At 38.5% G+C, this 26475-nt stretch overlaps 1 protein-coding gene across 4 annotated transcripts in view; it reads right to left on the bottom strand.

Annotated features, from left to right (window-relative positions):
• PCYT1A (phosphate cytidylyltransferase 1A, choline) overlaps positions 1 to 26475 on the bottom strand; it is a 100784-nt gene that overhangs the window by 49642 nt on the left and 24667 nt on the right. The window contains exon 5 of one of the 4 annotated variants that reach the window (XM_072613672.1): positions 16199 to 16286. The exons of 2 other annotated variants lie outside the window; for them this stretch is intronic. In XM_072613672.1, coding sequence (XP_072469773.1) covers positions 16199 to 16286 — 88 coding nt within the window. Of the gene's footprint in view, positions 1 to 15976; positions 16132 to 16198; positions 16287 to 26475 lie in introns of those variants that run through there. One more of the 4 variants, XM_072613671.1, reaches the window with a different exon arrangement.

Here is a 26475-nt window from a genome sequence, read left to right as displayed (position 1 = left end):
CCCCACCCTACTGAGTCTTTATTCTTATCATGTAAATAAAATAAGGTAATCTGATAGCCTTACTGAATCTTCATCATTTCCATTTATCAAAGATTGTTCCTACATAGCATAACTGCTACAAATCTGTAAATGAATTAGCACTTTCATACTGAAACAAGTTGCTAGCCTCTGTATAAAACAGCAAAATGTTTGCTATTTATAAAAAGAAGGGATGTAATGGGGAGGGGGACTGGGGTAACTTCAAGTTATTAATTTTAAAATGAACTAGCAGCTTTTTACCTGGTGACTGGTGCACTTACCTGTGATACTAACTTGAATTCAATATGTAAAAAGGGTTTAGTGATAATTCACTGTTGCTAAAAAAAAAAATCTTAACACCCTCTGTGTCCTTTTTTTTCTAAGGCTCTCAATGTACAAGTAGAAATTTGGGCATAAGATCTTAACGTAAAAATGGGAAAGGTTATCTTCTCTGAAGCATGTTAACTGCGACAGCTAGGTGGTGTGGTGGATAGAGCACTGGCCCTGGAGTCAGGAGGACCTGGATCCAAATCTGGCCTCACTTTACTGTTGACCCTGGGCAAGTCACTTCACCACCACCACCACCACTCCTGCACACACACACACCTCTCTAGTCCCAGGGTGTGGAGAATGGTGTCTGTGAATGCAGTGTCATAGCAGAGGGGTTAGGACTTGCAGAAGAACAGAGTCCTTGGTTTCCATTACTGGGCAGAGGAGAGAGCTGAAGTTTATAGCTGGAGGAGGGACCACAGGGGGCAAGAGCATTCGAAGGGCAGTGTTGCTGAGGGTTCAAGCCATAGCTAGGGGGTAGAGAAGACCAACCAAGATTGGGCTTAAAAACTAACAGTAAGGAGGACCTCAGACCTGAGGCTATTCCCAACACCCCAGGACTAGAACCAATTAAAATAATAAGCTGCTAAAAAGAAAATAAAACAAAATAAAAATAAGTAAAGGATAAAGAACCGGACTACAGACAGCTACTATGGGGACAGAGAAGATGTGGGTTTATAGTCAGAGAAAGACAGTGAAATTGAAAAAGTCATTGCTAACTGAAAGATAAATATCAAATGGTCACAAGCTTAAAAAGAGTTCTTGAAAGAACTTTAAAAGGATTTCAAAATTCAAATAAGAGAGATTGAGGAAAAAATAGAGAAAAAAAATAAGTCATCAAAGAAAATGATGAGAAGAAACTTAACCAACTGGAAAAGGAGATCCAAAAACTTAAGGAAGAAAATAACCCCTAGAAAACTAGAATTGGACAAAAGAAAGGTTAATGACCTTATGAGACAGCAAGAAATAATAAAACAAAATCAAAAGAATGAAAAAATAGAAGAGAATGTGAAACATCTTATTAGAAAAACAAATGATCTGGAGAAGAGCTCAATAAAATAGCAGAACTGTTGGACTACTTGAAAATTCTACCAAAAAGAGAGACTTGATACAATACTACAAGAAATTATTAAAGAAAACTGCCCTGAAGTTTTAGGATGAGAGGGTAAAGTAGAAATAGAAAAAAAAAGTCCACTGAATATCACCTGAAAGAGATCTAAGGATGAAAACTTAGAGGAATATCATAATCAAGTTTCAAAGCTCCCACTTTTAGGAGAAAACAGCACAAGCAACAAGAAAAAAAAACAATTTAAACACCATGGAGCTACAATCTGGATAACAGAAGACTTAATAAATTCTATGCTAAAAGACCATAGGTCTTGGAATAAAATATTTTGAAGAGCAAAAAGATCTGGGGCTGTGACCAAAAATAACTTTCCCTGTAAAGTTGAGTATATATAATTCTGAAGGGGGAAAAATGAGCATTCAATGAACTGAAAGACTTTCAGGTGTTGGTGACAAAAAGACCAGCACTCAATGGAAAATTCGACGTAGAAGACTTAGGAGAAACATAAGGTAAACATAAAAGACCAATTATAAAGGACTTAATAAGGTCAAACTGTTTACTTCTCATATAAAATATTATCAGTACTCTTAAGACTGTCATCATTACTTGGTAGCTTGAAAGAAAGGCTTGGGCTAAGCAGAGTAAGATAGGTTGATTTAAAAAAGAATAAAACTGGGTAAGAAAAGGTAAAAAGGAGCAAGTATCTCATACAAATGAGACATGAAAGGAAGAACTGATATAGAAGCAGCAAATGGGGAGTCAGGGAGCACTGGGAGTGCTGGAACCTTACTCTCACAGGAACTAGATTAAAGAGGGAACAACATATACATCTAAAAGGGTGTAAAAGTCTTCTAAATTTATAGAGATATAAGAGGGCCAGGGGATAGCGTAAGGGAGAAACTTTTAGAAGTGTGTGTAGACTACAAATTAGGAGGGTGAGAAGAGAGGGATCTTCCAGTGGTGGGCAGATTAAGGTGGAAGGCTGCAGGAAAGGATAAAGGAAGGACTCTTGCAGGGGTAGGCAGATAAAGGAATAGGAGGGGTAAGGTAGGGATTAGAAGTAAACTAGACCTGTAAGGACAAACAGTAAAACAGGGTGAGAAGGATAACTAGTGAGGAAAAACAGGATGGAAGGAAATGGACAAGTAGTAACTGTAACTTGAAATATGAATGGGATGAATTTACCCATAAAATGGAAACAGCAGAACAGATTAAAAATCAGAATCTGACAATATGTCTTTTACAAGAAACACAATTTAAAAAGTGATATACCCACAGAGTAAAATGAAGGGCTGACACAGAATTTGTCCTGTTTCACCTGAGGTAAAAAAAAAAGACAAGAGTAGTAATAATCATGATCTCAAAGTTAACGCTAAAATAGATTCAATTAAGAGAGATTTAAAAAGGGAAACTACACTGCGTCACCAATATTATTCAATATTGTTCTAGAAATGTTAGCAATAGCAATAAAAGAAAACACTGAATAAGAGTGGGAAATGAGGTAGTAAACTATCTCTTTTTATAGACAATATCACAATATATTTAGAAAATCCTAAAGATTCAACTAAAAAAATTAGTTTAAATAATACAATGTCAAATAAACCCACGTAAATTATCAACATTTTTATATATCACCAACAAAATCATATAAAAGGAGATAGCAAGAGATATTTCATTTAAAGTAACTATAAACAGTATAAAATAAGAGTATACCTGCCAAAACTCAGAAACTATATGAACATAACTATAAAACACTATGCAAATAAGGTCAGATTTAAATAATTGAACACTGATTGTTTGTGGGTAGGCAAAGCCAATGTAATAAAAATGACAATTTTACCTAATATGTTCATCCAATACCATGCCAAATAAATTCCTAAAAACTATTTAACTGGTATAAACACTTTATATAACAGATGAAGAAGCTGGGGCCCAGGGAATTTAAATGGTTATTCCAAGGTCACATAGCTAATGACCTGGAATACTGAGTTTTAGAGTTCAAAGGGATTTTAGAAATTATTGAGTTCAAAATATTTTTTTGATAGAACTGAGGCCCAGGGAGATTTAGCTCAGTCAATCAGTCAACAAACATTTATTAAGCCTCAAATATGGTGACACAAGAAAATAAAAACCAGGACATGCTTTCAAGTTGCTCACTGTCTAATGGGGAGACAACATACAAACAATATATACATGTCTAGAGACGTATAGCTCTTTAGTGACAACTTTAGATTCCACATATTTATTAAGTACCTATTGTAAACAAAGTCCTGTGAGAAGTGTTAGGGGACACATACATCTTAAATAATACACAATCCCCTCATAAGACAAAGTCAAGTCTACTACAATATACACACAACTCTAGTCTAATAGAAAAAAAAAGAAAAAATGTCTAAGTACAAAACCAGTTTTACAAGGTCTCATCGAGGGAATGTTCATTCTTGACTACAGGATGTAGAGTGGATCAGGAAATGCTTCATGGAGAGCATGACATTATGACAAACAAGCTTTAAAGTATACATGCATAGTATCTCAATAGTTAGAGACTTGGAGGGTTGGGTAAGGTAGCATTCCAGAAATGTATGTGGGAGGGAAGTAGTGTGAAATGGCACTGGAAAGATAGGGTGGTGTTAGTTTGTGGAAAATTTTTAAATTAAACAAACAATTTCTTCCTTTTTTAAAATTTAAATTCATTACTTTTCAGTTTTTGAAACATCTTCCTCCCATCTCATACCATCACCACCACTGAAAAATAAACAACTAAACCCTGTAAGCAAATATGCCTTGTCAAGCAAAACTAATTCCCACGTTTACCACATCCAAGAATGATGTCTCATTCTGCATCCCGAGCACATCACCTCTCAGGCAGAAGGTGGAAAGCCTATTTCATTAGGGATCTTCTGGATTGTGATCAGGTCATGAGGAAGATTAAGCTGGCATCAAATTGAAGGATAAGTTAGAACAGGGAGAGAAATCAGTGTGAGAAGTAGCATTTGGAAAGCAGTTGTAATTGTTCGGGAATATTATAAAGAGAGTCTGTGCCAGGATGGTGGCACTGGAAATAGGAAGGAGAAGTGGGAAAGACTGGAGAAAGATTGTGGATGAAGAATCAGTAGAACTTGATAACTGCATATGAGAAGTAAGGAAGTGGGGGTGGGGGTGGCGTTGCAAGAGGGGAGGGGAAGAAAAGTCAGAGAACAGACATTTATTAAGCACTACTATGTTCCTGGCACAGTGCTAACCTAAGCTTTGGGAATACAGACACAAGCCAAAAGACAGACAGCCTTTGCCCTCAAAAAGATGACATTTAACAGGGGAAGATACTTCATAATAGAAAGCTGAAAGAGTGTGGAGGTCAAAAGAGACTTGAAATTACCACAGCTGGCAACCACTTGGTCTCTTGGCCAAAAGAGAAATATGGTAACTGAGGGCAACAATTATTTAAAATATAAATCTATAAAATCTTAAAGAGGAAGATGGTAAAAGATTATGAATCATCTCAAAAAAAGTAATTGGTGGGAAAAAGAAGCTTACAAAAAGTTTTGATTATGAATACAGAGAAAAAGGAAAAGCTTACATGAATGGATACAAAGTAAGCATAGGCAGGAAAATAAGATATACAATGACTACAGCACTCTAAGTGAGAAATTCAACCATCATAAAGCAATCAAAACATTGTGAAACTATAAAAAAAACTTGGCTCCAAAGAGATATGAGAGGGCACCTCTCCCCATTCCCTTGTAGAAGTCAAGGTCCAAGGGTGTGGAACACTACATTTAACATCAGATTTCTTTCAGTGTGTTGACTGGTTCTGAATTTTTTTCTCTTCCTCTTTTAAAAAAGGTCTTAGTCATAGTAGGTAGCTGTTTAGAAGGGAATATGGAGGGAAATCTAGGCAATGTTAAAACAAATTAAAAAGTTAAAAAAAGGTGTAAGAAGAAAAAAATTGTCAAAAATGATAAAAAATGGATATGGTTAACGTAGAAGTGGCCATCATAAGATAAACCTGTATACTACACTATAAGTGGACAAATGAATTAATCCGTCCAATCAAGAAAATAATTTGAAACTAAAAGAAAAGTAATTAAAATGTGCATTCCTTTTGACCAAGTGATACCACTACTGGCCATATAGCCATATTCCAAGAAGGTCAAAGAAAGAGAGTAAAGTCCCTAAACACCAAAAGGTCACAGCAGCATGTGTACCACGTAGTGGTATAAACAAAAGGGACACTGGTACCCATTAAGTGAATAATGGCCAAACAAACTGATATATGAATGTAAGACAATATTTAATACTGTGCAAAACAACTAAAAGAGGAAATCTGTGAAATTTTTAAAGATGTCTATGAACGGACAGAAAGGAAAGTTAAGCACAACCAAGAGAGTAAAAGGACTATGACCACAAAAATGTAAAGAAAAGCAAAACTAAGACATTAAAATCCTTATCAATTGCAATGAATAATCTTGACTCCAGAGGACTGATGATGAAACATACTCCTTTCCTCTTGATAGAGAGGTGGTGGATTATAGGTATAGAATGAAATACATGCTACTCAATTGGACTTCTTTGTCATAAGGGGGGTTTTTGGGGGAAAGGAGACACAGTATCTGGGAAGGAAATAAACAAGCATCCACTATGTGTTAGGCATTGTACTAAGTGCTTTATAAATATTATCTCATTTGATCCTCACAAGTCTGGGAGAAAGATTCTATTATTATTTCCATTTCAGCAGTTAAGAAAACAGACACACACAGAGGTCAAGTGTTTGAGGCAAGATCTGAACTCAGGTCTCCCTGACTCCAGGCCCAGTACTCTACCCACTGCACCATCTAGCTGTCTCTAGGCAGACAACATTTTTAAAAAGTATGCGAAAAATGCAATCCACATTCAGAGAAAGAATTACAGAGTCTAAATGCAGATAACTGCATACTATCTGCTCTCTCTTTTTTGTTTTGTTTCTTCTCATGGTTTATTCCATTAGTTATAATTCTTCTTTACAACATGACTAATATGAAAATATGTTTAATATGAATGTTTTTATATAGAGCCCATATCTGATGCATGCCATCTTGGTAAGGGGGAAGAAGAGGAAAGGGGAGAAAATTTAAAACTCAAAAGCTTGTGGAACTGAATGCTATAAACCAAAGTAAATAAATTAAAATTTAAAAAAAGTATTATGAAATTTTTAAAACAGGAAGACAACTGAAAAAGAGGAAAGGTTTCCAACATATAATGAACTATCTCCATCACTGACAGTGGAACTACCATATTTGGACTTTAATATAAAATCCCTTACATATTACATGGGGAAGAAAATGTCACTAAAGAAAGACATGAAGAATGATTACTAGGTCAAGTGCAGATAAAAGATATCCACAGAGAAGGCTATATAATTATGAAGGCACTGGATCAATTCTTGAGTTAACTGAAAGGGCAGATACAAACGATTAGAAGGATTAAGATTTTATTACTACCAAAAATACAATAGAGAATACATCAATAAATATCAAAAACATATGGCTACTTTCTCGTCTCTACAAAATCTCTTTAAAAAAAAAACAGTATGTCTATTGAGGACATCCTTGATGAATACATAAGAAAGTGATACCTTTCCCAAGTAATATTCTATAGCAGGCTGGATCTTTAGTTATACAACTAACTAAAAGGCATAAAAAATACAAAGACCTCCTTTGTTCTTCCTGCTTGACAACTATAGAAAAGCATTTGATTCCACAAAGCAAAATACTGTCTTAAAAGGCTCTCTTCCAATAAAGTGTCTCCTTTAAATATGACAAAATCATACAATATTTCTTGAAAGATAGAACAGATAACTTTATTTGATGACATTCTGATCATTAATATGATTAATATTATAATATATTAATAATATGATTGGGACTTCATAACTAAAAAAAACACGTGAAGGAACTTAAGAGTTGGAAGGAACACAACCAGAGTCACAAACATTTAGAAGACTGCATTGTCAACAAAAAAAATGTAACTAGGATACCTTCTTAGAGAATCACTAACTCTCCTAGATAATGTAGCCATCTGAAGGAAGCCTAGTAGAATCTGCTCTTGTTCTAGCTACTAGTTATATAACTATAGTAATCCTTTGTCCCTGAAATTCCCTTATTTCCCTTGCTATCAAACTAATGTAGTACTACAGCTGTATTGAGTGTCAAAATGCATGCTGACCTACTTCAAAAAGGTTTAATTTTATAAGAATTTAGGCTAATTCTTTTTTTTTTTTGGTAATAATTAATTCATTTGTTTTCAGTTTTCAACAATCACTTCCATAAGTTTTAAATTTCTCCCCCTCTTCCACCTCCCTTCCCATGATGGCATGCAATCTTATATGGGTTCTACACATACATTCTTATTAAACATATTTTCACATTAGTCTTGTTGCACAGAAGAATTAAAATGAATGGGAGAAACCATGAGAAAAAACAAAACAAAACATAACATAACAAAAGAAAAAACAGTCTGCTTCATTCTGAGTTCTGACTCTACAGTTCATTCTTTGGATGTGGAATTTTAGGCTAATTCTTAAGGTAACATTTAACCAATCCTAAAACCATCCTTAAATATGAAAGACCAGAAGCATAATATCAAATAACAGCAGATCAAAAGCATAACATCAGCCTTCTTACTCAGGAAGGCTAGCTGACTCCTAAGAAAGTAGCAAGCACTAGGCTTCAAGGAATTCCAGTTTCTTGAGCTTGTCAAGTCAGAGAGGCAAAACCCTCATATTATGAAGTTCCTATTCCAGCTTCTAATAAATTGACGTACCTCTACTTTCTTCTGATGGTCTCTGCTGTTTTATACTGTAAGGATTTATCTTAAATACTATTTAATTTGTAAATCTTAATTTGTAAAATTGAAGATATGTAAATCAAGTCCTTCAGAAGTAGGTAAGATACATACTTTACAAAAATATTTTTAAAAGTTGATATTAAATATATAACTAATATATGCAAATTTCTATTATTCTAATTCCCCCAAAATATTCTACTTCCCATTTGCCCTGTTTTTCTCCTTTCTAATTCAGGGAAATAGTATATACAGTGGAAAAAGTGCTACCTCTGGAGTGAGAGGACCTATGTTCAAATATTATCTTATGTTGCTTACCACCTTTGTGATGTTAGGCAGGTCACTCAACCTTCCGTGGTCTCAGTTCACTTATCTGTAAAATGAAAAGGTAGGACCAGATGCCCTCTGAGGTCCCTTGCAATTCTAGATTTATGATCCTATTAAAAATCCAGACAGCCCAAGGAATTTGTTGAGTTTTTAATCATAATAAATAACAATGAAGTGGGAAGGATTTTGAGGGAGTTGAGGAAGTTTGCCAAAAAAAATTATGATCACTAAGCCACACCTCTATCTGTGTAACCAACAGATTATCACTCATGCAAAAGATGTAGTACAAGCCCAAACAAGGAGATGGTTTTGAAAAGCAATCCTCATTTGTTTATGTATTATTTCTCTGTGGTCAATGACCATGCCTTATATTTCTTTATACCTCTCACAGTACTCCATTGTTATCTAGCATATAGTAAGAACTTAATAAAAGTTGATTGATTGAGATTCTACATTCAAGAGAAAAATAGACTCCTTTACTGCATTTTGTGTTTGCTCAAGGAGTGAAAGAGTTGTGAAAATACAGCAACTCTTTAGTGCCAACGTAGGTGGGGTGAGAAGGAATGACATTTTCCAATGCTACACAGTATGAGTCTGGTTCCCTATCCACTCAGCACATTTGCAAACCTGAGTGAGATCAAAGAGTAATGTGCCAAGAATATATAGTGTCTCTCTAAATTAATATTATTGAAATGGTTTAGGACTTCTTGCTTCCTCTGTGGTTTCTCCCTGAGTGACATTTCTTTTGTCAAATGCCAACAGGCAGCATGAGGTACCGTAAGAGTCATGGAGGCTGGAAAGAGTGGAAAGAGTCGATGGAGGATGGTGGCCCGAATATTCAATCGGGGTGAGGTGCTCCCTTTAATATCATAGCCTACTCAGCCCTTAGAACAGTCACCCTATTTTAATCATTCAAATTCCCCATTCTTGTGCATCTTAAGAAGAGGCTAACCTAACCCCTCACCCAGAATATCTCTTGGATTCATTAGTCAATTTCCCCAAAGTGGGAGTGTGCTTAAAGTTCCGAAGGAGACTTTACTCTTTACTAGATCTGCACTTAAGATTCTTATTCTAGTTCACAAAAGCTGGCTCCTCTTTCTTCTGACTCATTCCTCAGTACACACTGATTGCCTTGTTTTTTAGTGTTCCAACAACATCCCTTACAAGGCCTAATAGGAAACAGCATATTACTATTAACCATGACATAAGAGGCATAAACTGTGGGGTAAGAGCAGATAGGCATAAGTCTTTCCAAACTTCACCCAAGAGAGGCCACATACATATAGATAGAATCTGGACCATGATTCTCTGTACAAAATGGAAATATATTAAAACAAAAAACCATCTACATTTACACACCAACCCCCTCACCACCACCAAAACCCAGCTCCCCACTAGCCAAGGTTTAAAGTCAGACCTCTTTTCTACCACTCTATTTCTACTAAAGAAGCAAGCTCCAGTATGGCATTACCAGGATAAAGTTGTTAAATTATACCTTCTAAACTGCCTGGTTACTATATGGGAACCACATGAAAACTGGAAAGCTTTGGGCATTATCACAATGTACAGTAATCTTGCTTCATCCATCTGTCTATGGGCCAATATACCATACTCTACTTAATACTTTCCTCTTTCCCTCAGCACTTTTCCAAATGGTATATAACAGCAGCCAGCCTCAAAGCCATTAAAGCAATTTAACACTGGGTCTTACCTGGGACTCTTAATTCACTACTACCATTGGGAATTTTTCAAGGGAACAGGGGCTAAAAGGGATGGACTTTTCAAACTCGGCTTGGAATGGTCCTAATTTTCTTGACATTACTCATGTTATCTATGATGCACTGAGGGCTCTGGGTAAGAACATGAAGTAATATCAGTGAAGTTTAAAGAGTTTTGAGCCCCCAACCACGTCTCTAAGTCCTTGGATTCAAATCCAAGGGAAAAGAAAGCCTAAAGTAAACTCCAAATACAGCTGACTCCACTGCTAGGGAGGGGACTGATCTTTTAGAGAAGTGAGAAATCTTGGCCAGATTATGAGAACAGTTCAACTATGAGAATAGTTCAACTATGTTCCAACAGATTATCTGACTATGTCTCAATGAACCATCTGGGTTAAGTATTACTAGAATTTATATGTGTCCCAAAGGTGCTATTAAAACTTAAAACTGGAACTAGACATTTGGGAAGCTTTATATATCCTTATAATATCATTTGGGAGATAGGGTGTCAGGACCTGTCATTTTTATCATTGTGAGGATTCCTTCCATCAGTTGGTACCTCATCTGTAATTTATAATATTAAAGAGCTGCCAGGGATGTTCTGTCTTTCCCAATGTCACACACCTAGAATGTGTCAGTGGTAGGATCTAAACTCTAGTCTTCCCAACTTCAGTGTTGTCTCCCTCTAACTACAAGTCCAGGTGACCTCTATTGTAATTACACTTTTACACTTATTACGTAGCAAATGTGTCAAAGTTTGGACAAAGTCCAACACCATCCTTAATTAGGGAATTTCTATAGCCAATTTACTCATTTCATACTACAGTCACAGATCAGAATTAACTCAGAGCTTCCTCAATCTCCAAGGCCCGAAAGTTGCTGTTGACCAAAAGGTAAACTTTCAGTTTTCAAATGTTGTCCTAAGAAGTAATCATAGTTTACTCTTTCATAGAGAAAAATTCACAAGGCAGAGATTTCTAAGGATAGCAGCTATCCTAATCAGCTCCAATGGCTGGATCACTGCAGTTCTAGGAGTTCTTCATAAAAATGCTTTTGGCTTTTTCCCCCTGACACTATGCCCCATTTGAAGACTCAAAATGTTTCATCTATCCCTAGATTCCATTACTCAAAGCCCATAAGAGACGAACTATAAAACCACAATTCCCACTACATCTAAATTATCTATAATAGGTATTTTGGGGCACAAATCAGCCTAGTACCTCCTTATATGCACCACACCCACCCACTTGACTCTCCCTAAATAGATTATGTTATTTTTAGCAAACTCCCACATCAAACCTAGCATGCAAATAGCTGTGGATTTGATATATAAGACCAATAGGTCCCTGGGAAGCTATCCAAAACTAAATATAAAAAACCTCAAACCACTACCATTTTCTGAGTCTGACAGCAATATATCTGCCAACTTGGTTTACCTGTAGTACTACAGGTAACTCTCAATTATCAAGAGCAACAGACTAGTATAGCCAGCCCAAAAGAAATTTTTAAAAGTTACTTACATTTAGTTTCAGGATATAAGCTACCATGTTTGGTTTCTGTCATTTTTATGTAATTATATTTTGCTTAAACTAGTTTTAAGAATAAATTCATTGAACACACCAGCCAGGAATTGAAAGAAGCTGGTACAGATTTAAAATTTGCCACAAATCCATTAAGTAATTAAAAAGTGATTGTAGCAACTAATCACATTTTTATTTATGAAACAGAGGCAAAAGTCACAATGTTTAAATGACAAGAGAAACTGGAGAGGTCAAGAAACAGAGTTTTGTGACCAATTCAGGTTTACAAAACAGATTCATAGTAGAGGATTATTTCTAAGGTCCTTTCTAACACTAAGATCTATAAAATGAGACAAGAACCTAGATCCATTATTTCTTGACTAGATGACGCTGCTTTTCCGGTATGGCTGTTGTTAACAATATTAGAGATGCAGATGCAGTCAAGTCAAGATCTTCATCAAAAAAGGAATTCCCTTCAGGGAGAAATTAGAATTAGACCAACACCTAACAACATATTCTGCAATAAATTCAAAATGGATACATCATCTAAATATTAAAGATCTTATCATAAGAAAAAAATTACAAGAGAAGCAGAATAACTTTCACAATTATGGGTAGGATACAAATTTTTAATCAAAAAGGTATAGTTAAGTCAATAGCAAAAGACTTAGATAATTCTGATTACATGAAATTACAAAGATTCTACACAAATAAAATTATTGAATCCTGGATAAGGGAAGCACCAATTGAGGAGAAAATTTCTGTATCTAAGATTTCTAATAAGGGTTTGGTAAACAACATACAGAGACAACAGAAATACATAAGAACAAAAACCATTCACTAATAGGCAAACTACTGGTCCAATGGAACAAAATAATGATCAAGCGAAGAATCGCAAACTATAAACAATCATATGAAATAAAAAATAATAATAAAGATAAGTGCAAATCAAAACAATCTTGAATTTTCACTTAATATCTCACAAGTTAGCAAGATGACAAAAAATAGGAATAAAATGGTGGAGGGGCTGTGGAAAGACAACACATTAATGCACTGGTAGTGGAGTTGTGAATTTGTCCACCCACTCTAGAAAGCAATTTGTAATTATGAAAACAAAGTGGCTGAAATTCCACGCCCTCCACTTAGGAAGAGATTTAACTGCAGGAGTAAATGACAAAAAGGTTCACTATACATCAAAATTTTATAGCAGCATTTTTTGTGGTAGCAAGGAACTGAAAAAAAAGATGTCCACTGACTGAGAAACAGCTCAACAAACCGGTACATGAATGTAAGAGTATCACTGTGCTGTAAGAAACAATTCAAATAATGAATATGTACAGAGAAGCAGATAAAGATTTACTATGAACTGATGCTAAATGAAGAAGAGCCAGGAAAATAATATTCACAATGGCAACAATGTAAATGGAAAGAATAATTGCTAAAAAAAAAAAAATAGTGGAAAATGAATGTCACAAGAACAAGTCTGGCCCCAAAGAAAAATGCCTCCCCCTCATGGGTGGGGGGACTGGGGGAGGAGGTGGGGTGTGGAGTGAGGCTGTCCCATTACAAGCAAGCTGAAAGAGTCTTAAACTTCAATTGGCTAAAAGTATGTATTTGGGGAGGAGGTGACAGGATACTAGATTGTTTGAAGAGGAGCTAATCAGGCTTTGTCTGAAAGGGAGCAGATCAATAGTGGGCACTGGAGGGGCCACCATTCTTCCAGCCTGGGTGAGACAGGGAGACTTCAGTCTCAAAAATAAATAAAATAAACAAGTTTGGGATGTGTTGACTGTTTTGCTGAATTGTTTTCTTCTCTTTTTCTTTGCTTAAATAAATCTGTTATAAGGGCTGGTTTCTCCAGGAAGGGATATAGGGGAATAGGCAATGTAAATATAAAAAAATAAAAAAAACTTATGTATATATGTTTTTGAAAAGGACCTCCTCCTAGCTCAATAAGGCAGAACTATGAGAATGAGGTTTTCTAATTGAAGTCTGAAAGGTGAACACCAGTGTTAAATACAAAGCAAAACAAAACAAAAACATTCTCTCTTCAGAAAAAGAGACAGACCACGGCATAAAACTATTTCTAAGTAACAGCAATGTAACAGGATATCAACACAATTAAGTATGATCAAAATGACACATAAAAATAGGAGAAGACATGAAAGTAATGTGAAATGAAATGAGTAATATAAAAATCATATTTTCACTGATTTCAACTATATAAAAAGGCCATAGGAGCAAAAAATGGACAAAAAGCAGAAATGGACATAAAAGGTTTAACTGATAAGTCGTCAGTGGTTATAGTTGCTTCCTTGTCAAAATTCATTTTTTAAAATTTAAAGTTTTAAGTGTTCTAGAATTTTATACTAGCTTTAAAATGCACAATAAAGTTGTTTTTGTTTATTTTTTAAAGCAATAAAAGCTCCCTGACCCAAGGGGGAAAAGGAAAAACTAGATAAATTTGTTCTGACTGATTCAAAAAGTAACTAGTAGCCTTCGTGGAAAGTAAGAGGATCAGCCCTACCACTAATTGGACATGAAACTCTGGCTAACAAGTTTTCAGTTTTCCTATCTATAAAACTGGGGAGGTAATACTTGCCCCTATCCACCTCATAAGGGCAACAGCAAAGATGAGGTAGTACAGTGGAAAGAAGACTAGCCCAGGAACTGGCAGACCTGAATCGGTCACTAAATAGTTGTATAATCTTGAGCAAGTTACTTAACTTTTCTGTCTCAGTTTCCTCATCTGAAAAATAAGAAGACTGGACTAAATGACCTGAGAGATCCTTTCCAGCTGTAACAATCTATGATTCTATGATTCCCAAAATAAAGATAACAGACAGAAACTAGGTAAGGAAAATGTGCTTCTACTACTAATTAAAAAAAAAAATTATTACTGCTCCAAGACATTTATTTCTTCTTGTTAGCTATCTTAATAGCTCTACCATACTTATTTTTTCAGAGTACTGCATATGTATGTGTGTAAATTTTCATTTAACTCTTGTGTTGTCTAAGATTCTTATTACTATTTCACTGGCAGAACATTTGACCCAGAGACAGATTTTCCTATGGATACGCAGTGACTCAATCAACGTCTGCTGACTCCAAGGCTCTATTGGACTCAATAAATGTCCCTTAAGTAATCGCATAGAAGAAAAAGAAATTCTCAGTAAAAAAATAAAGATCTGTAAACCAGATGGACAGGAAGGGAATCTATACCTTGAGGCAAAGTCTACTAACGTCAGGTCACCGTGTTTATAAAAAGAACTTTTAAAGAAGCATGAGACAGAAGTGGTGCAATCATCTCAACACAAATATGAAAAAATACTGTTATCTTCACAGCTGTCTTTAACTGAATGCCCCTCAGCACTATTCTCCCCGTAACATCCAATTACACTTGGATGGAGAGGATAATTATTGAGACATCGGGCTCGACGCAGGGTTGGTAACTTAAAATGCATCCCCCTTGGCCAATTTCCTCACGCCTGGAGGCACCGGCTATCATTACTAATTAGCAGCAGCTTCTGCAAAGCTGCGCACAAGAAGGGGAAAGGAAACTGACGAGCTCATTGTATCCGCATGATCAGCAGAGCGGGCTGAAACTGAAACAAACAGCGTCCACATCACCCACAAAACGGTCTCATGAACAACGCTTCAGCTGCACTGCCGTGCCCCCCCCCCACAAACCACATTCAAACGGCTGCACCCCTTAATTACATGCTGGTCACCGCTACGGACCACCGTCATGCTCCGCCTCATTTGCAAATGTGAAAGAGCTCTATAAATTTACGGCATCATCGTCGCCCCTTTCCACAGTGGGGTCTGTCTGCCACACGCAGCTGTTCTGGGTCAACAGAAAAGAGGGTCCTGACCCTCCTCCAAACTTCGTGTCACACTCAGCACACACGAAGGGCGTTTTCCCCACCAATTCCCTCCCCGGAGCCCAGTGCCCCGCAGCCAGCTCCGCCCCGGACAGCCCTGGCCACCTTCTCCTGCGGGTTCCCACCACCTCACCTGCCTGGCCCCTAACCGCCACTGTCAACAAGCCGCCCACACTGCGGCCCCAGCCGCAACTCCGGGTCCCGACCTCCCGCACCCCCAGTGTCTGGAGGGAGCCCCGAGTCTAAGGACCCCACCGGGCCCGACCCCGCCGTCAGCCCCTCCATGTCACCGACCCGAGGAGACAAAGGTCAAACAGGTGGTCCCGCGGCAGAGCCGGAGCCAGAGCCCACACTTCCCGACTCCCTAGTCATTCCAGGGCACCGGCCCCGCCCCGGCGCCGAGCCTCGGACCCGCGACCCCCGAGGCTCAGCCACTCCGCCCCTCGTCATCCCCGCCCAGTCCGGCCCCCGGCCCCAGCCCCCGCTCCTGCCCCCGCCCCAGGCCGGGATGCTTACCTACGCCGCCCACTGCCCCCGTCCGCCTGCCTGCGTGTGCCCTCGGCCTCGCGAGCTCCCTCAAGCGCCGCGTCACCGGCGGAACAGTAAGGGCAGAGGACCGCGGGAAGGCAGCTGACACCGAACCGGAAACCGCTTCCGACTCCCCGCCCCTTGGGGAGTCCGCCCTCCAGGGCTCCCCACCAGGAACTTCCAGGCCCCTTAGCAAGGTTCCGCATCCGCAGCGGGGCCTGATAGACCGGGAGCTGCGTAGCGAACGGGGAGGAGGACGGGCCCACAAGGAGACGTGGAGGGGAACGAGAGGCTGCCGAGTTCCAGGCCCACGGCCCCTCGGCTCCGGGGAGCCTTCTCCCAGAAACCCAGCAGACACGCAGATGTGCGCGCTGCTACACTGAGGGAGGGGCACGGAGGCCGGCCATCCGTGCGAGGGGAGCCTGGGCAGCCGGTTCCGATCCCGGCCCTCCGGGCCTGATTCTGGTGCCCCTTCTTTGTGTCAGCTAGTGACCATTCTCCAGCCAGACTGCATTTTCACGGAATAGAAACTCCAAGGGGCATTCCTTGCACGAGCGGTGGCAGGTAGACGAGCGCTAGAGAGAGATGCTTTAGGATTATCCACCGGGCTAAGTAGCGAACCTCTCACCCCATCTGGAAGGTCCCCTGGGCGCCGAAGGAACTGAGAGAGTTTCCAGCTCCTCTAAGTGGCTAATCCTTGTACCGACTTGAAGCGGTATGCTGCGACCCAGCGATTACTGAAAATTAGAAAGGTGCAGAGTGGCACGCAGGTAAAACAGCGGTCTTAACTATGTATGTAGCCTGGTGTCATGCTTTGCACTTAATAAATGTGGACATAAATTGAGGAATGGCTTAATGGTCATTGTGTCTGATATTAAACACCCACTCGATCCAGTCTTAGGAGTCATACATCACTTTTATATATGAGATTACCACCTGAGAACAGACTGCAGATCAAACGTTATCTATTGGTGCGGAAATGGGGATGAATTCGTAAGTATGTAATGCGTTTTGCTTTCGGGTTCCAATATTACTTTCTCCTATTACATCATGAGGAAGGCTGGAACACATGTTGGGTAAAGGGGCTTATAAAAGATATGATCAGGGAAAAGAAAATAAAAGCAAAAAATTGATTAAGGGTACGATAGGTTGGTTCATGTGGGTTCTAAATTTCAAATACAAAATTTAACTGCGAAGGCACTAAATCAGTCTCCAAATGCACAGAGGTCTTTGGACCTCTAGTCCTTTCTGTTTAAATGTCCTAAGCCTCTTTTGGGCCCAGCTGAAAGTAGAATGGGGGTGGAGAAGGTAGGAAACGATTCAGAAGGTAGGGCTCGCCATGCCAACTTCTGTGATACTCCAGTCTTCCAGAAAGCAGGCAGCAAATATAAGCTACTTCTATACCAGGTCCTACGTCAATTGCATCTGCTCCTATGTGACATTAGAGAGAGTGGCCAAAGGAAAATATATAGCAGATGCTCAACCAAGTGCCATACTACAAAGGCCATCTTGCTATTTTTATACCTACTGAGTTTTCTTCTTACTAAACAACTTAGAAAGCAACTATGACCCAGGGCCTGTCTTATCACCTTTGCCTTCCTGGTCTCCTTTTTTTTCTTTTAATTTTTTAAGCTTTTATTCCCCAGTTACATGTAAAAACAGTTTTTATGGTCTTTTCTTTTTGCCTAACCTACTTACAGTATACGCTTATTGTCGGAAAAAGGAAAATGAAAGGAAAATGTTACTTCCTTGAGGGCAGACATGTTTTGTTGGGGGTCTTTGGAGATCCTTTCTCCCAATAGGTGCTTAATAAGTGTTTGCTGAGAGCCAAGATGGCGGAGTAGAAAGACGCACATACACATATCTCCGAACCCACGACCCATAGAACATCTGTATAAAGTAACGGCGAATTCTGGAGCAGTGAGGCCACAGAACAGTGGAGTGAAGGAGATTTCTGTTCCAGAGGGACCTGCAAACCTCTCGCAAAAGGTCCGTCACACTGCAGATGCGGAGCCCAGCCCAGCCCTGCCGCGGCCGCGGCACCGAGAGAAACAGATCTAAGCAGGCTTCAGGGACAGGATCTCCGGCGGCCGTGCAGGTCCCTCCACCCACAGGTGACGGGGGTCGGTGAGAGGGTCTCTTTGGCGGGTCGAGAGGGGAGTGGGGTGCCCCCATAACTCAGGCCCCCTCGGGAGGCAGAAGCTGAGGCAGCGGCAGACCAGGGCTCCCCAAGCAGGCAGGAGCCTGGATCCATTGTTGAAGGTCTCTGCATAAACCCCCTGAGGGAACTGAGCCTGAGAGGCGGCCCTGCCCTGACCTCAGCACCTGAATTAATCTCACACTGAATAGCAGCCCTGCCCCTGCCAAAGCCCCGAGGCTGGGGAGCAGCATTTGAACCTCAGACCCCAAGCGCTGGCTGGGAGGATCAGGAGGCAAGGTGGGTGTGAGAAGAATATTCAGAGGTCAAGTCACTGGCTGGGAAAATGCCCAGAAAAGGGAAAAGAAATAAGACTATAGAAGGTTACTTTCTTGGTGAACAGGCATTTCCTCCCTTCCTTTCTGATGAGAAAAAACAATGCTTACCATCAGGCAAAGACACAGAAGTCAAGGCTTCTGTGTCCCAGCCCACCCAGTGGGCTCAGGCCATGGAAGAGCTCAAAAAGAATTTTGAAAATCAAGTTAGAGAGGTAGAGGAAAAGCTGGGAAGAGAAATGAGAGACATGAAGTCAAAGCATGAACAGCAGGTCAGCACTCTGCTAAAGGAGACCCAAAAAAATGCTGAAGAAAATAATACCTTGAAAAATAGGCTAACTCAACTGGCAAAAGAGGTTCAAAAAGCCAATGAGGAGAAGAATGCTTTCAAAAGCAGAATTAGCCAAATGGAAAAGGAGATTCAAAAGCTCACTGAAGAAAATAGTTCTTTCAAAATTAGAATGGAACAGATGGAGGCTAATGACTTTATGAGAAACCAAGAAATCACAAAACAAAACCAAAAGAATGAAAAAATGGAAGATAATGTGAAATATCTCATTGGAAAAACAACTGACCTGGAAAATAGATCCAGGAGAGATAATTTAAAAATTATGGGCCTACCTGAAAGCCATGATCAAAAAAAGAGCCTAGACATCATCTTTCATGAAATTATCAAGGAAAACTGCCCTGAGATTCTAGAACCAGAGGGCAAAATAAATATTCAAGGAATCCACAGAACACCGCATGAAAGAGATCCAAAAAGAGAAACTCCTAGGAACATTGTGGCCAAATTCCAGAGTTCCCAGGTCAAGGAGAAAATATTGCAAGCAGCTAGAAAGAAACAATTCAAGTATTGTGGAAATACAATCAGGATAACACAAGATCTAGCAGCTTCTACATTAAGGGATCGAAGGGCGTGGAATAGGATATTCCAGAAGTCAAAGGAACTAGGACTAAAACCAAGAATCCCCTACCCAGCAAAACTGAGTATAATACTTCAGGGGAAAAAATGGTCTTTCAATGAAATAGAGGATTTTCAAGCATTCTTGATGAAAAGACCAGAGCTGAAAAGAAAATTTGACTTTCAAACACAAGAATGAAGAGAAGCATGAAAAGGTGAACAGCAAAGAGAAGTCATAAGGGACTTACTAAAGTTGAACTGTTTACATTCCTACATGGAAAGACAATATTTGTAACTCTTGAAACTTTTCAGTATCTGGGTACTGGGTGGGATTACACACACACACACATGCACACACGCACACACACATAGAGACAGAGTGCAAAGAGTGAAGTGAAGAGGATGGGCTCATATCTTAAAAAAATGAAATCAAGCAGTGAGAGAGAAATATATTGGGAGGAGAAAGGGAGAAATGGAATGGGGCAAATTATCTCTCGTAAAAGAGGCAAGCAAAAGACTTATTAGTGGAGGGATAAAGAGGGGAGGTGAGAGAAAAACATGAAGTTTACTCTCATCACATTCCACTAAAGGAAAGAATAAAATGCACACTCATTTTGGTATGAAAACCTGTCTTACAATACAGGAAAGTGGGGGAGAAGGGGATAAGCAGGGTGGGGGGGATGATGGAAGGGAGGGCATGGGGAGGAGGGAGCAATTTGAGGTCAACACTCATGGGGAGGGATAGGATCAAAAGAGAATAGAAGTAATGGGGGACAGGATAGGATGGAGGGAAATATAGTTAGTCTTATACAACACAACTATTATGGAAGTCATTTGCAAAACTACACAGATTTAGCCTATATTGAATTGCTTGCCTTCCAAAGGGAAGGGGTGGGGAGGGAGGGAGGTAAAGAAGTTGGAACTCAAAGTGTTAGGATCAACTGTCGAGTAATGTTCTTGCCACTAGGAAATAAGAAATACAGGTAAAGGGGTATAGAAAGTTATCTGGCCCTACAGGACAAAAGAGAAGACGGAGACAAGGGCAGAGAGGGATGATAGAAGAGAGAGCAGATTGGGCATAGGGGCAATTAGAATGCTTGGTGTTTGGGGGGGGAGGGGATAAAAGGGGAGAAAATTTGTAACCCAAAATTTTGTTAAAATGAATGTTAAAAGTTAAATAAATAAATTAAAAAAAAAATAAGTGTTTGCTGAAGTAAAGAGAGGAAAAAGAAAGGGAGTAAGCAGCAAACTACAGCTAGACAGGTTTTTTCCTCAGTAAGCAAATGGTTTAAAAGCTCCAAATCAGTTACGTTGCAGCTGTGTGATTTAGAAATGTCATACTGGTATACTGTATTAATAATTTATCACCTCTTTTCTGAATTTGCCTCATTTGTAACAGGGACAACCAAGAAAACTAACTCAAACATCAGCTGTCAAACTCAAATGAAGAGTCAAACTTTGTGTTGTTGTCATGGATAGATGACAAACCATATATGCATTCCCACACAATAATTCATCTGAACATCCAATAAACCTGGAATAGAGATGATAATCTATTCTTTATTCCAAATCTAACCAAAAAGACCCCCAGAAGTTCATGGTCATTTTTTTCTATGCATCCAGTTGTTTCATTTTAAGAGACACTGCATCATAATGTGCAATATATATACACATACAGTTATGAGCAAAAATATTTTGGGAGTTCATTTCACTGTTATTCATGAAGTCTTTCTCATTTTATAAGCTGCAGGGACTAGTACTTTTCATCTTTATGCAAAATGTAGTCATGTAAACTGGATTTAGTTAAAGATGGGCTTTTTTGCATACATAAAGCCTCAGAAGGACTAGAAAAAGCACAGATATTTGAATAGAAAATGTCTTGAAGTTAAAGAATAAGTTGGCCTATTGAAATATTCAGTAATTCCTGAAATTAAAATGACCTAAGTTGGGAGGAACAGTGCCTGAGATTGATTCCAGTGAACTATTTTTCACCTCTTGGCCAAGAACTCAAGGAAGCATCAGACTAAATAACAAATTGTGTGGCAGGGTCATCTTTGGTAACAAAGTTGGATGAGCTATTTATTCACAAAATAATCAGCTGGCTCAGATGCTCACAGGTTCTGTTATTCAAGGTCCCTTCCCCACAGCTAGAGCAAAATTTACCAAGCTTTTGCCTGGTATAATCACAGCAAACACTACAATGTCAATGTAGCAGCAGAATTCAAGAGATTGAGCAAATCATAAGGGTGGAGAACCAACGATTTCTGAATTCTTGAAGCAAAACATAAAGGAAGTGGAGCATTGTGACACTGAAAAAAAATTAAGAAAATACACACAAGATTTTGTTTCCAATCCATTTACTAGCTTGTCAAGGTCATATCAAGCATTTACACCAAATGTAAAATAATAGGATAAAGTTTAACAGGGACAAGTACATCTTACAAGTATATCTTTTAGACTGGAGGGAAAAAAATGCCCAAGTTTAAGATAAATAAACTATAGAAAACTCTAGAATTTTAAACCTGGGAAAAACACCTTAGAAGTCTGCTAACCCTGATAAGGAAATGTGAAAAATGACATAACATGCTTAGGGTTAAATAGCTACCGACAGAGACAGGGCAAAACCTTAGTTGTTCTGATTCTTTGTTCTGTGCTTTTTCCATTTTGCTACATTTACAAATTTGGCTGAAAAAGATGTTACCACCAATATCATTTAATATTTACTGACTATCCACTATGCTAAGAACAACCTTATGATCCTGTGAAAAAAGTTAATGGATTCAAGACAACCAGTCTGGGCAGTCTAACAGAATTATCAATGTGCACACCAAGAAAGTGTTTGGGGACAACTAAGGTTCTGTTTTATTCATAATCTGTTTCAGTTCCAAGGGCACAATAAGGAGAAATTTGGGGAGTACAAAAAAGAAACAAAAATGAAAAAAATAAAGCCCTGGGTAGGTCCAGTAGTTGCCAAACTATCAACCAATCTTTATTTTAAAAAGACATATGTACAAATACTTGTTTGCTGAATTATATACTCAGCACATAGGCCAAAGAAAAATTACATTATTTCTTTTTAGTCATATTTCTTTACCCTGTTCTTCAAAGGATCAATAGTAGAAACAGCCAAATGCAGCTACGACACAGAACAAACTGTCCTGAGAAAACAAGAAAAAATGCTTTTAGTGCTAATAACAATATACTTGCAACACTTAAGACTGGTATCATAACTGTCAGATCACTTTTGGATACTCTGAAGGATTTCATCATAGACAGACACTATAACAATGCAATTTCCAGCCTTCTTGTCCATTATAATTCTTCCAGAGGATTTACTCAACTTAATGCTCTTTTAATAAATCAGGGGTAACAATATCCTCTCTCATCCTTGATGTTGTCTGAAATATTTGATAATATCCTTTGCTCAGAACATTAAAAAAATTTTTTAAAGTCCTTCCCCCAGAAAAATTTTAACAATGAAAGGCAGAATTATAGAGTGAATAGAGACCTGCCCTCAGAGTCAAGAAGACCTAAATTCAGTTCCAGCCTCTTGACAGTCAATAATAGCCAAGTGATCCTGAGGAACCCACAACCTCAATTCCCCAGGAAGCTCTCTAAAAAAACAAGTCCTGCACTGATAGAGGACATTTCCTCACCAGAAGTACTCTATGTGATGAATTCAAAGAAAAAGACATCTAGAGCTGCTCCTAAAAGGATAAGTTATAAAAACAGTAGAAAAAGCACTAAATCAAGAGTAATAAGTTTTGGGTTCTAGACCCACTTCACTACTTAATAGTTGTGTAACCCTGAATAAAATCAATTCGCTTTTCTGGGCCTCAACTGTCTCATTTGTAAAATGAGGGAGTTGAACAAAATGATTTCTAAAGGTTCTTTCCAGTCTATATTAGTAAATGACAAGATATCTCTGTGAGCACAGAGGTAATGATGAGAAGCATATAGCATTGAGATGTTATAATAATTAAGAATTAAATTATAAGTATGTGTCCAGGTCTGAAGTCTTAAAATCAAAAAGAATTAATAAAGTACTTACTACATGTTAAGTACTGTACTGAGGCTGGAAATATAAAGATCAAAGTAAAAAAGTCCTTAACCTCAAGGTGTTTGCATTTATTGACATGTGCATACATGCATGCATACATACATACACACGTGTGTATACATAATACATACAAAATGACTCAGTGTAGCTCTCCCTGGAGTTGATGGGGTGCTTGGGTACATGTGCTTGGGCCCCAATTCTAAAATCACGTTCCTCTTTAAAAACTGCATTTCTCCCTAGCCTCAAAACACTATCCCAGGCATTCTCCCCAGCCCAAGGACACATCCTGCCCTAGCAACAACTGCTCTCTCCCTTCCTGCTGTAATAGCCAGTTACATCCACAGAACTTACTAGTCTGAACTGACTGAGCAGGCCGGGCACTGGGTCATAACAACGTTCACTATTCACTGACCAATCATAGGTACCCTAGACTTTACATACACTCCCTTACATTTATCTTGTCTAACGACACAACAATGAGAGCAGCCTGGTATTTCTGAGCCAGCCCTGACTATTAGTTGACTTAGTGAATGTTTCAGGCCTAAAACCATATCTCCAGGTAGGCCTCCTTGGGCTATTTCCCAATGAATTTTGGGTAAAAAATCCTGCACAGTAGATACCAAAAGTGCATGTTCCTTTAAGAACTGACCACTCCTTAACCACTCCTTAATTCCAAAGTAATGCTATAGAATATCCTATATAAACTTTACCTGTACCTCTCTAAGGTTGCAGGTTCTCTAAGAACTCTTGCCCTCTGAAAAGCATAATAAAGCTTTACTTTGACTTCAACAATGCTTGAGTCTGTGAATTCTTCTCCAGACGACCTGCCCCTGTTACCCCAGTCTCTGTGGGGGTCTCACACCCCACTTCCAGCCCTCATCAAAATCACAGCAACTCGCTCCCCTTCAGAGTTATAAGGCCTTGATGACTTCCTCTTTTTGTGGAGCCATCCCCCCTCTCTCCTGGGTTAGCCTTTTGGATTGGCCTCCTTGGGTTTGCTCTTCCTCTCCATAGCCCACTCTCAGCTGTATGGCCCAGTTCTCTCTATAAAATTCATAGTCAGCTCATTCCCTGCTGCCAGAGGCCTGGCTCCTTGAAAAGATTTCCAGCCTTCTGCTTCTCTATTTCTGAGTCTGTGTGGAGCTAGAGTTCTTTATCTTTTTTTTTTTTCTGTTATGGACCCCCCTGGCAGTCTGAACCCTTCTCAGAATAATGTTTTTTAAATGCATAAAATGAAATAATAGGATTACAAAGGAAACTAAAAGTTAATGAAAATAAAGATAAATTTTTTTCCCATTCAATTTCACAGATACCGTGGAATCTATTCACAGCATATGTTGTCAGCTTTTTTCAACGTATTAACCATTTTTTCTGATTGTTTTCTCTGTCTTTTTTTTTTCATGGGGGTGGGGATTGTTATAAGGGAATGCTCTGGGGACAGGAGAGGAGAGGGATACATGTGAGGTAAAAATAGTAACTTCTTTTAAATAAAAAAATTTTCAAATGTAAATTACCTTTATTATTCATCTGTGAGGAATGAAGGCACTATAAAGAGACTGAAGTCAACTAGTCCATCTCTACTTTCAGGTAGATTTATTTAAAGCATCTCAAAAAGATCCTCTTTAAAAAAAATGAATCATGCTCCCCACTTCCCGACAGAGAAATGTACTCAGATATGGACTATAACACATTGTTGGCAGGGTTGGGGGTGGGGAGGTTGGGGAATGTCCAATATGAGAATTCATTTTGTTTGATTCTACATGTTTAGGAGTTTTGTTTTTCTTGCTCTCTCAACTAGGGGAAGGAGGAGGTAGAAAGGAAAGAATACTGATCTAAAATAAATTCAACAAAAATTTTGAAAATAAAAACCTAGATCCTGTTACTACTTCCCAGTATTAAGTATGCTCCTTGAAGGCAGAAAATGCTTTTTTCCCTTTATATCCAGCATTCAGCATAATACTGTGTACATACTGCAGTTGATGCTAAGTATGTGTTGGATTGAACTATTAGTGATGAATTCCAGTGGCTCAGAACTTTTACTCAAAAAATTTTCATGTTGAAGCTATCTCTTTTATACAAGAGGGTAGGTACACTCCTCCTTTATTCTAGTCTCATAAAGAGATGGCCCTCCCTTCACTGAGGCTAATCCTGCACCCTTGCTTCTATCTCCTCCTGTCCTTCTCTGATTAAGTGTCCCCACAATTATCTCTTTTTTTAAATGACTTAAATTTTTTGTTATTCCGAACTTGATAAACAGCAGCAAATATGAGCATTTCCATATACAAAGAATGTACATAAAGCTACTATTACTACTTTTACATAAGCTTACTTATTTTAAAAGTTTTTTATTTTAAACTTAAATTCAAAATGAGGGGAATAAAGAACATTTCCATGAACACAGCAGAACATAAAGAAAGGCTTCAATATAAAACCATGAATTTCTATTTCAAACTGTTTACATTTTTTAAAATTATATAACAAATACTGTACATTATTTTTAAAGCTACTCAGTTTTTTTGTTCTTCCTTCTGAGTTTTCTTTTGTTCTCTGCTGTGTACTTTTTCTGCTTCCCCACCGTATCCTGGAGAAGGCTACAACTAACACGAATGTATACACATACATACACACATACATACACACACATACATGTATACATATATGTTAAAACATACTGTTCATATGTCTAATTATGAGTGGAGAGGATCTTCCTTCATAGGTCTTTCCATGTTTTTCTAAAATCAACCAGCTCATCATTTCTTATAATCCAGTAGTACTGCATCGCAATCATATACCACAACTTTTTTGGCCATTCCCCAGTTGAAGGGTATCTAT

This window comes from Notamacropus eugenii, chromosome 5 (assembly GCF_028372415.1).
Source record: "Notamacropus eugenii isolate mMacEug1 chromosome 5, mMacEug1.pri_v2, whole genome shotgun sequence".
Classification (NCBI taxonomy): Eukaryota; Metazoa; Chordata; class Mammalia; order Diprotodontia; family Macropodidae; genus Notamacropus; species Notamacropus eugenii.
This window is presented reverse-complemented; position numbering and strand designations above follow the sequence as displayed.